A 12,101-nucleotide genomic window follows, 5' to 3' on the forward strand; every position below is an offset into this window, starting at 1 on the left:
CATGATTAAGGATTTACTAAATACATGATCAAAGGATTAAATGAAATTAAAAATATAAAGTCAAACTGAGTTCGGAAGATCCGAATTACACACAGTTTGGAGGCAACAAGGAGTTCGGAAGCAAAGTGACGTTCGTTCGAACTTGAGATCGAAGCGTCCAAACCAGTTCGGATGATCCAAAGTTAGAGATCAGAGCTTCCGATGATGTGCTCCGGTGACTAAGCCATGATGTTGTACACGTGTATTCCATGCAGAGATCGGAACCCCCGAACTGCCGATCAGATCGTCCGATCTCCGGCGGCAGGCGACGTGCGTGTCAGGCATGCAAAGATCGGAACGTCCGATGCCCTGATCGGATCATCCGATCTCCACCCGAACTTGGCCGATAAATAGGGGTCTTCGGGAGATGAATTGAAGTACAAATTCCGAGTTTCCCTTCTTGACTTAGTATTTGTTAAAAAAATCTCCATAATCACTTATTTTTAGAGGTTGCAAACAGTACCTTAAATTATAGGAGTATCTGTTAACTTAGTTAAAACTTGTAGAACATGTATAGTACTGATACGATGAATACTTGACTGTAGGCTTAGAACCTAGACTCTACTAGACTTGTTCTACTACTAGAAATACGTAAGTACTGACTGAGATTACCAGCTGAGTATGCATGCTTATGTGTTGCATTTTATGTTTCATGATATATGTTTTACTGTTTTAAATATATCCAACATGTGCACATACACATTGAGCCGTATCTCCTTCGAGATAGCCTTTCTCGTAGGGTCGTTCAGCCCTACACCTGTTTATATTATCTGACACCGGGAGTTACTGCATGAGCGAAGACTGATACTACGGTGATCTAGACGAGTGTTTGAGCCACCCAGCAGTTGGTGCCCAAATGATGATACATACTCATTGATGCCTAGTCTGAGCAGGACTTGGTACTTGACCAGTCACTCCAGTCACATCATGCTGCATGCGTCACATTAAGTGTTGCATACTCATATTTACGTACTGGGCATTATTCGCTCACGTCCTTGGTATTATCTTGGACACACCATTCCACGAGACAAGTCTAAAGTTGGATGGAGCGGGTGGATCAAAGCAGGGTTAGTTGCAGGTTCTGGAGATTCCAGAAGTTTTATGCTCGGTTTCATTTGTATATATTTTGGGTGAAAATATTTGGGTTTGTTATGTCGGTTGTATTCCGTTGGTTTATCTTGTATATAGTAGATTTTTAAGTATTTGCGATAAACTATGTTAAGTTTGAATAAACACTGTTTTATTATTATTAAGCTAATTGCATGCTTAAGACTGCTAGTTAGTAGGTGATTCAGATGGGTCACTATACATACATATCTTTATATTTTTAAAATTTGAGCATATGCATACATGCATCCTTATACGTACATGTTTTTAGGGTATGTGTGCCTTTAGAATTGAACTAAATGAGGGTTAATATTGGTCACGAGAGGTTTTCAATAATCTTGATATTCCACATTAACATCGTAAGTAATTAACCTTTATAACAATATAAACTAAAAATTTTATATTATATCCTTTTAGGTCGAAATTGAATTAAATTTTTATAATATAATTTGGAAAACACGTATAACACAACTATTTTAAACTCTAATTATTATTTTTTAAAAAATAGAGTCAATTAAACGCGAAGATTAAAAGGATGCAAAGATGTTGAGTCACATCTTTTGCATCAAACAACGTGCACTTTCTTATTAGGTGGCCAAAAAAAAAATAGATACAATTCGTCAATTCCTAGCATGAGAAAGAAATTCATTTAAAAACTAATTTGCAATTCAACTTGGGATATTCAAGGTATATCACATTCTTGGAAATTACACATTGGTTCCTTATCAATGAATGAACCCCGAAATTTCACAACATTTTCCTCTTCATTTTCTCCCGTCAATTATTACATTAATACATCCCTCTTAGACCCACGCCCACCTACACACATTTGGCTTCAAAAGGGAGGATACACACTTGCACACATTAAAAATAAATAAATTATCTGTCATTTTTATTTTTTTTATATATTCCTTAAATGTTTTTCTTCCACAGATTAATATTCCAATGAACTTTCCTAAAATATTATTCATTACACGCCAGCCGAAAGTGGGCAAAATTATCTCTGGTATATAAACACCTTCTCAAGGTGATCAAACACCCCAAGAACACCTAGTACGTGTGCGTGTGCGTGAGAGTTGGGTGGGAGATTGAAGAATATCAATACTGATAATTTCTATTCTTTGTTTTTTTTTTGTGTTGAAGCAATGGATTATCTGGAGAACACTACTTTATTTTCAGCGTTTTGGATGATCAAAGCCATCTGCTTGGACATCGAGAATTGCTTGTCAAGAATCGATTATTTCCTACAAAGTGTTCCAAAGTTTTTGTCAATTATTACCAATTCTTCGGAAGCCCGTGGCGAGCTTCCGATTCACCGTGACAGATGTTCCGAGTTGGTGGAGAAGATAAACATATCGGAAATCAACTTGGTGATGAGTAGATTAGGAGTGGGGTGGGCAATGGAGGATCCCGGAAATGAGAATGGTAATAAGCCTTTTTATGTTGAAGATGATTTCTTGACGTTGTTTGATGAAGAAGAGCCCAGCTTCGAGGAAATTAAGGAGACTTTCGAGGTTTTCGACTCGAACAAGGATGGTTTCATAGATTGTGGTGATCTGAGGAGAGTTTTGTGTGCTTTGGGATTCAGACAAGGGTGTGATTTGGAGGATTGCAAGAGGATGATTCGAGTTTTTGATGTTAACGGGGACGGGCTCATCGATTTTCGTGAGTTTGTCATGTTCATGGAGAAATGTTTCTCCAACGCTTAGGATGAATTCGATGCTAGCACGTGGATACGTACTTATTATGTATCTACGTGTTGTACGTTGGATTCATCGTCCCATGTGTTGATGCACGAGACTGATCAACATCGATCAGCGACGATCATTTGGACCATGGATTCTGCATGCCCTTCGAGTATGGCTCGTAGGACATGATCGAATTTTTCCCATAGTTCATATACAATATGTATTTAATTCAGTACGTGAGTACTATTTCATATTATTTGAAATAAAATAACTGAAAAATGTATTACAGCGTTATAAAATGGACCCATTTATATTGGGTCGTTCCATCTTGAGATTTTAAATTTTTTAAAACTCATCCACACACGTGTGCATGTACTGATATATATATGTCCACATTATGTGTGAGAGTTCGTGTAAATATATTTGAACTCGAAGTCTATATGAATTTGAATATTTGAAAATTTTGAGTTTGAGTTTGAATTGAGTTTGTGTTCGATCCTTTCAAAGTATTTTAGCATGTTTGCTTTGTTCCTACCATTGCTCGAAAATAAATGTTCTGCATTTATTTAAAAATATAATCATAATATATTAGTAAAATATTAAAGCTTGTAAACGTTTAACAGAAATAATTTGAGCTAAAATTTGATTCATCACATAAAACGCGTTCTGGAACGTTTTCGAGTTCGGCTCAAATTCAATAGTTTTGACTGTGAGATCTAACTCAATTTGTAGATCTGCACCTCTAGCTAGGCTAGACCAGTGACCACACTTATAATCCAAATATGATATGATCTCCTTTTTCTGGACGCCATATATGTGAGTTGTGAATCAAGTACTCATAATTTAATCGTAATAGAAATAAGAAACCAAATCATGCATTGAAGGAAACATAGAATTTCGAGATCCACCCGAACTCTCCTACAAAGTTAATTGCTCCGGTGGATGTCCACCTAATGAAAGATTGCGATGGGCGTCAAGTCAATCCACTCCAAACCGTCTAATTACACATAACTCGGTCGGGTTGTGGGCTGACTCGTCCTCCTAGCCCGTTTTGACATCTGCCGTAAGAGTGGATATTTAATAATAGATGTGGAATCTACTCAAAAATCAATAAACCCCGCATTAATTTATCGACACCTTTGGATTCTTCACCGTTTGGTTTGACTGATAGGATAAGTAATCCATGGATAAGTAATATAATATAAATTAAAAATAAATAAATAAGAAAAATTAGTTAATATATTATTTGATTTGACGGATAGATTATAATTTATTTGATTTAATTGATGTAAAATTATTAATTAAAAAATAAATAAATAATATGACGAAAATAAAGCAAAATTGATTGTGATAAGTTATACATAGATTAATAATACATCAAACCAAACAGAGCAAGAATAGGGTTTCATTATCCAATAGATACGTGTAGCCATGTAGGTACAATTTCAATTTATCTTCATGGTAAATAAATGATATGTATCAGCATAAGGTATTGTCATTTCAAATTCATCATTTAAATATCTCTAAAATCAAATCATTCAATTTTAGTGTAACCCGAAATCCATCAATCAAATATCTTCTTAAGTCAAATACATTCATCCAAATGCAATCTTAATAATTTCAAAATATTAAAATAAGTTCAAAATAAACGTTTTCCTAACTTGTGTTTTAAGAAGAGATGTCTCCAAAAGCTCAATCTGACAAATTAATTTTGTGATGAAATTAAAGCTTTTGCATTTTTCATACAAAATGCACTTGGCAATCTTTGTTTGAAACAAAAAATGAAAGCAAAAGTTAGGAGATGTTTGGCTTAGTTAGTTTTTTTTTTAAAAAAATATTATTATAAACACAAATGAGGGTAAATTAGCCTAAAATCCCTAGCCCAAGTTTTTTTTTTAATGAATCAGTTCCCATGTCATATTTTCATATTAAAAGCTTCCTACTGTCAAATTATTGTACTTCTAGCTCCCCATTGCACCTAAATTCATATTTTATGTTAAAACATAATTAGTTTCACTTCATTAAATGTTCATAAAACCGAGAGCAGTCTCTGTTTCTCTTCAAATAGATTCCGATGTCGATCAAACGAAGGAGAAGAACACGAAAAATTCTTGGATCGGCGACCAGTGAAGGGCAACGCTGTTATTGGCGATTGTGGGCTGACGACTAAGGTATTTTTCTCCGGCGGTTTTTTTTTTGGCGAGGGAGTTATTTAAACAAAATATTATGATCTTATTTTCGTATATTTGAGCACGTTTGAGATTGGTTTTTGTAGATTAGAGGGTTTTTAAAAAGATTTGTTATAACGCAAATATGAAAAAAAAATTCATTTTGTCAGATTTAGTTGAGATATTTATATTTATTTTAAGGTTGGTTGTTGATAATTGATGATGATGTGTATTTTGTATGTCATTTTTATCTAGAAATTTTCAAAATTTTCAATATTTTTCAAATTTTAGCTTAATATTTATGTGTGTGCAAATGTTGATGTGTCTTTTGATTAGCTCAGTTTGTATGCTACCCGAGGTCTCTAAGTTTCATCCACACCCACCTCACGTGTTCGTTAAGACAGATGAGATGAGGAAAGCAACTAATTTTGCAGTGAAATGTCATGTTTGAGCTCGATTATATATAATATTTTGCTTTAAAAAGGGTATGATTTTGCTCTACAAACTGTATGAATTTGAAGGTACTGTAGAAGCACAACATAGATAGATTCGAGAGCAAGTTCTTCGAGTGAAATGATTCTTGGTAGCTATCAATAGAATGGAGAGTTGTACATGATATCGGTAATGATTGACAGGTTAATTTAATGGAGTTATTTTTGGAACTGTCAACAAAGTGTGCATATTAATCAAAAAATAGTGTTTTGCAATATGTAGCTCCTCATGATGAAATGTTTGTGACTTTGAATGATGACGATGATGTCTCGAACATGATTCAATTGTACATTGTTCAACGTAAAACCTAGGTTTGGAGAAAAAAATAGCCTGCCATTTCAATAGAGAAACGGAATAAACAATGGAGGACTTCAATCTACACCGGGAAAACACGGCGGCCGAAGGAATAAATGACATGGAGGGGAGATTAGGAGAGAAACGTAGGAAAGAGATTAATCAAAATGAATTTTTAAGAATAAATATACATTTAATGGCAAGGGAGGGCTAGAAATTAAAAAATTTGGCAGTAGAGTTCCCTTAATATTTAATTATGATAGGGGGACATATCTGTAAGTTCAAAATAGGGGTTGGAGATTTTAGGCTAATTTTCTCTCTATTGTGGATGACGTCTTGGAGTACATAAAAAAACGAGGACTGACATCTACATCAGCTTCTTTCAATTCAAGGAGAGAAATCTCATACTTCATTTCGATAATTGGGTAAGATTTTAATTTATTTTACAAAATAAAAAAAAAAGTAGAGTTAATTGAAGTCTTGTTCACAGGTAAAAATACATCAGATTTTTTATTATCAAAAACCACCAGCTGCGAGTGTAATTTCATATGTACGACGACATCCAGTTATTTCCACTATGAAATTCTACAAAAGCTTTGTTTTTTTACAATCGGGTATTACTTCATTCTGAACGGTAGAGATCGGAATTGGATCTCTCTAAAATTAAATATGATTTTTCGATCAAGGCTACTCCTTAATTCACTATTTAAAAATCCATTTTCTTACAAAATTAACCCGGAGAGTGTAATACACACACATGAACTAAAACACATAAAAGCAATATGAATGCACATAAAATAAACATAAAAATAACATGAAATAATGCACACAAAATGCACTTATCAACAATCTTCAAGCTATAATTTTTAATCTATGAATATATATATATATATATATATATATATATATATATATATATATATATATATATAGAGAGAGAGAGAGAGAGAGGAATGTTCCCCTGCACCCTAAGGGTGCAGGGAAACTTGGGCGCCTGCTGAGCTGGCAGCCCAGCTGGCGCCCACATAACTTTTTTTTGTATTTTTTTTAATTTTTTATTAAAAAAAAAATTGGGCCCAATTTTATAGGATTCAATCGTCTTCTTCCTTTCTTATTTCTTTCTTCAAATCCCCCACCGCCATCACTCAGCCCACCGTCACCCCGGGTACCACCACGACCACCACCTCCACCTCCACCTCCACCTCCACCTCCACCCAATCTTCCACCAACACCACCATCCACCTCCACCAGCCCCACCACCACCACCGAGACCAGCACCTCCCCAACCCCACCCGGTCAACCCTAACCACCATCATCTCCGCCCACCCGTCACTCCCGATCAACCCTAACCACCGCCGCGGCGCTGCAATCACCGCCACCAAGTACCACTATCGTGACCAATTCCACCACCTCCTAATCCACCTCCAGCACCACCACCGAGACCTCCACCTCAGCTGTCGCCCCAAGCCCGACCACCCATGCCAGTCCGACAACCATCACCACCACTGTAGTGACCCGTATCCATAATTAATGATTAAGGAGTAATTAATCATATGATCATGTTTTGATTTGCCAATATATGATTAAGGAAGTTTTTGTTGGATTAACGGACTTCAGAAATGGATTCAGAATGATCGGAAATGCTCCGAAGGGTGACCCATAACGGAAGCAACGTTCTGGCAGTTGATGTCATCCGTGACGTCAGCCATATTACGTCATTGCTTACGCACTTGATGTGACATCGGAAGCAACGATGGGGATCGGAAGCAACGTTCGTCAGGCAGAACTGACGCAACGAACCCGAACGGATGCAACGTTCCGTGTCTATAAATATGAGGGCCGAGAGTTCATTTGAGGTGCACCAATTCCTCTCTTCTCTCTCAATTCCTAGGCCTTCTAACTCAGATATAGGGAGATCTAGGTGTCCTATGGGAAATTCGGAAATGGCACAGCAATCTAGGCATCATAGCGGAGCTGTGGTCTAGTTTTGAGGCTATCGACAGCAAGGGCTAACGACGAACGCAGGTATAGCTTTGGCTTCCTAAAAATATTTAGGAGTATGCAATAGTTTAGTTAAGACTTTTAGATCTTAATTATTGATGCATGGGTAATTGCATTGTAGTAGCAGTATACTGGACTAGTAGGCTTGGATTATAGACCAGCGGAGCTAGGTTTGACCAGCAGTATTAGAGGTACGTAAGTACTGACCGAGATAGCCGACATGATATATATGCTTATATGTTGCATGATTATGTGCTACGTGTTTTACCATGTTTTACGGCTTTAGCACATGCATATTTTTACGGTAGACTGCATCTGGTATGATGTGAGTCATGACAAGTTTCAATCGATGATGAGTTACTCTTTATGGATTCTTGTCTGGGGACACTCGGCCCCTGGTTTTGCTATCACTAGGAGCGACCACGACGGTGGAGTAGACGCTATAGTGGATAGGGGAATACACGAGTACCCCGCGGAGTAGCTATGTGACGCCTAAAACCCAATTTACTAAATCGCATGCATTAAATTAAATAAATATTAAGATTATTATTTTTAAGTTTAAATGATTTAAATTCTTTATTTGAATTATGTGCTAATAAAATATTTTATTATTTATTCAAATGATTTTTATTGTACTAACTATTTAATTAATGTTTTTAATTGTTTAAGTTTATTTATCAAAATGATTTTATTGTGCAACTTAATTGTTTTAATATTTTAAAAGTTTAAGTTTGCATATTTAAATTATTTTAATTGTTTAGTTTATTCTTTCAAATGATTTTAACTATTTAACTTATTTGTTTAAATATTTGTGAGTGTCCAACTTATTTATTTTAAATTTAAATAATCTAAGTTTAGTTGCTAGTTATTTTAAATTATTTTAAATGCCTAGATTATTTACTTAAATTTTTTTTAATTGTCCAAATCATTTTAAAAATTTTTATTTTCGCTTGTGTATTTATTTAAATTCCTTTTAAACGTTAGTTTAATTTGTTTAAATTATTTTAAATCGCTCTGCTTGTTATTTAAATATTTTACTCGTTGTCGTGACATTAGAATGTTTAAAGTGTTTAATTCTTGGATTTTCAAACTTGAAAATTTACAGGAATTTGGACCTAACACATTTATTCGTACCATTTAAAATATTATCTATTATATATTGTGCATGATGTTTCTTGCCCATTTAAAATCCATGTTGCACGGCCCAATACAGAAATTTTGCCTAGCCCGGTTCATGGCCCATTAAGGGACACGCCTAGCCTAAAGTCTTGGCCCATTTCTTTTCTTCCCCTTCTTCAAGCAACAGACGTGAGCCCTTTCATTTTCTCTCCATTTCATTCTCGACATCGGCATTCTCTGTTTTTCCCTTCAATTTCCAGCCTTCGGCCGCCGCAGCAACTCCTTTGTCCGGCGGAGCAGCACCTCCTCCAGCTGGCCGAGCTGTAGCAACTCGTGACTCCCTCCATTTTTCCAGCTCGAGCAGCCCCATGTTCTTCGATTCGGTTTTAGCCCATTTGGCTCTTGCATTTCGATTTCTAGCTTAGGCAAGATTGTGGTTCCTTTCTCACCTTGTAGATGTATGTATTGTGTGTTTGAATTGATGTCTATGCATTTCACGTTTATTCAAAAACTTGTGCCCTGTTTTCTTGAGACATACGGCCATGAGAGTTTTCATTATATGTGTTTGAGAAATGTTCTTATATCGATTAATATTGAGGGCTGTAATGAGTCATGGCTTTGATACGGTGTTTGCAATGATGCTATGTGTACGAAATTTCCAGATTTTCATAGCATGTATTTTTCGAAAATTTCAGATTTGGTTTTTCTTAGCTTGTTGGTCGATTATATTCCAGTTTTCTTCATAGCTTGTGTGTTCGAATAATTTCCAGGTTTACTAATGGCTAGTGTTCGAAATTTCCAGATTTCTTCTTCATGCTATGCATTCGAAATTTTCAGATTTTATAAGCCTAGCATGTTGGTTCAGATTTTCAGATTTTTAGATGGCATATGGTTCGAATTATAATTCCAGATGTTTTTTCATCATGGAATGGTTCGAATACTTGGTGTTTTGTTGTGCTTATTGGGGTGGTGAATTTAGGGACTACCATGGTTGAAATATAGTTCACATGGTAGTGTTAGAATGGCTTGGAGATAAGTGGTGATTTGGAAGTGAAGGAACTTTGATTGTGGGGGTTGTTAGGACTCGGTTTTGAAGGTCTATAGAGGCTGCCATCTTTGAGCTAAGTCGAAGTGTTTGGGGTGAGTTCATAGGGCTCGGGATGAGTCTAAGGGTTGGACTTGGTCCTAGTCTAGTAGCTTGGGACTTGGGAGGCATTGTGCTAAGTTTTTGGAGTGAGTTTTGAAACAAGGCGTGAACAGAATTCTGTTGGTGTGTGAGCTGTCCGGAAATTGTTTTGAAACAGGGTTTAAAACTCGGGTTTTGGGTAAGGGCTCGGGTTCGGAAATGGTCTAGGATGTTGGGAATATGTCGGTCCAGGCGGGAATCAATTCGAATAAGTTTGGTTTGAGTTTTAGATTCTTAAACGTTAAGGTGCAGAATTTTGTTTTAAGCTAAGGGGCTGCTGCCCGGAATTCATTCTTTTGAATAATGCTCGCTTAGGAAATAAATTTCGAGGATGACTTCCGTACTTAGTTTTAAATGTCGTGGAGTCGTGGTTTCAAGCGGAATCCTTTTTGGATAAGAATTGAGCAAGTTGTGAATTTTACGGGTAAACCGCTCATAGTTATCGTAAGTGCAATTTACGGGTTACATTTCTCCATCCTTTGGGTTTAGTTCCTAAATCACCATCCCGATCATCCTTGTGTGAGTCATATGCATGATTATCGCTTAATATTTACATTTACATCATTTCTACAGTTACGACATATTTTCTTTATGCATGCTAAGTCCATATTTAAGTATGAAAGAAAATATTTTTAGGAACAAAGTGAGATGATTGTGACTATAAAAAGTATGGGTTTGGACGGGCTGGGAGACGTTCTGGCTTCCCTTAACAAATTTATGGGTTTGGACGGTCCGGGAGAAATCCTAGCTTCCCTTACCAAATTTATGGGTTTGGACGGGCCGGGAGAAATCCTAGCTTCCCTTACCAAGTATGGGCAAGACGGGTTGGAAGAAATCTTGACTTCCTTGCGGCATAGTGCACTGCAGCCATGATCATGATCGAAATCACAGAGTCACAATCCAAGGATCTAAGTTCAATATTTATGACTATGTTCAAGATATTTATGATGACGTTTCAGTACAGATTATGTATAGATATGGATTATGTTCGACTTAGTCATGCATATGTTTCATTCATATTCACGTCATTTATTCAGAAATCATTTATTTAAGTTCAGGGGCACAAAATAAAGGTATTTTTAGTATCAGCTATTTTTAATCTGTGTGTGCTTGTATTTACGTAGTACTCGTTATTCCCCACCCCCCATATTCTTGTTGAGTCTTTTAGACTCACTACACTTATTGTTTTCAGGTGGGGTGTATTTCATTGAGCTCGAGAGGCAAGACTATCGAGTGGACTGCGATGCGGGCACGGCACATCCCTCCGACCTATGCTCGTCTTTCGCATAGTTATTAGAATTTCTATGTTATGGATCATTTATTTTGCTCAGTTGTCAAATGCATCTGTAATGTTTCGATAGCATTGTTTATGAGCATGTAAATATTAGATTTCTAATCTTGTGAATATTTGATATGTCGAACCTCTCTCTTGGGTCTCGTTCTTGTCTCGACCTAGTTTCTGGTGTCGTCAGTATCAATTTCTTTTATTTTTATTTTGGTTGCTGTCCGAGACAGGTTGGTTGTAATATAAACAAATAGGTCATGTCGAAATTTTTATAAAATTTTCTGAAAAATCCGCATTTTATTTAATTATTACTTATGTTGAGACAGGGTCGTTTCAAGCTCTCTTAGCACGGTATTGTGTTCATAGCGCCCTGAGTAGACTGTTTTACTCAGTGATTTTAAATTATTTGTTTGCTGCATATTAGTTTATATATCATTGTTTCGTTTTGAGCGTTGTCGCTCACGCCCCTGTGTTTGGGTATTGTGGTGTACCTTGTGGCGGGGCAGGTTTGAGGCTGGACGGTCCAGACGGCTCTCAGCGGGATTGAGAATCCGAGAGTGTGAGGTCTTAGAGGGTAGGGATTTGTTTACCCTGAACCTTCGATTTGGTTGTATAATGGTATTTATACCCTTGTGTTATCGTCGGTTGTATTCTGCCGATTGGATTTGTTGTATATTAATTATCCGCTCCTTACGCTTTAGTATTATTGCATGCGCTTCATT

General features: G+C 36.4%; 1 protein-coding gene and 1 long non-coding RNA gene across 2 annotated transcripts; both read left to right on the top strand.

Annotated features, from left to right (window-relative positions):
• Positions 1–2,291: 2,291 nt before the first annotated feature.
• Positions 2,292–2,855, top strand: LOC140874275 (probable calcium-binding protein CML46). The gene has a single exon (XM_073277549.1). The coding sequence runs from the start codon at positions 2,292–2,294 to the stop codon at positions 2,853–2,855; it is 564 nt and encodes a 187-aa protein (XP_073133650.1).
• Positions 2,856–9,142: 6,287 nt separating this feature from the next.
• On the top strand, positions 9,143–11,684 carry LOC140875574 (uncharacterized). Its single transcript, XR_012148509.1, has 2 exons — positions 9,143–9,333; positions 11,287–11,684. It is a non-coding gene; the product is annotated as an uncharacterized lncRNA (long non-coding RNA).
• Positions 11,685–12,101: the final 417 nt, after the last annotated feature.

This window comes from Henckelia pumila, chromosome 1, assembly GCF_033568475.1.
Source record: "Henckelia pumila isolate YLH828 chromosome 1, ASM3356847v2, whole genome shotgun sequence".
Classification (NCBI taxonomy): domain Eukaryota; kingdom Viridiplantae; phylum Streptophyta; class Magnoliopsida; order Lamiales; family Gesneriaceae; genus Henckelia; species Henckelia pumila.

Coding starts and splice junctions, on each gene's coding strand:
- LOC140874275 (XM_073277549.1), top strand. CDS start 2,292: ATGGATTATCTGGAGAACACTACTTTATTTTCAGCGTTTTGGATGATC.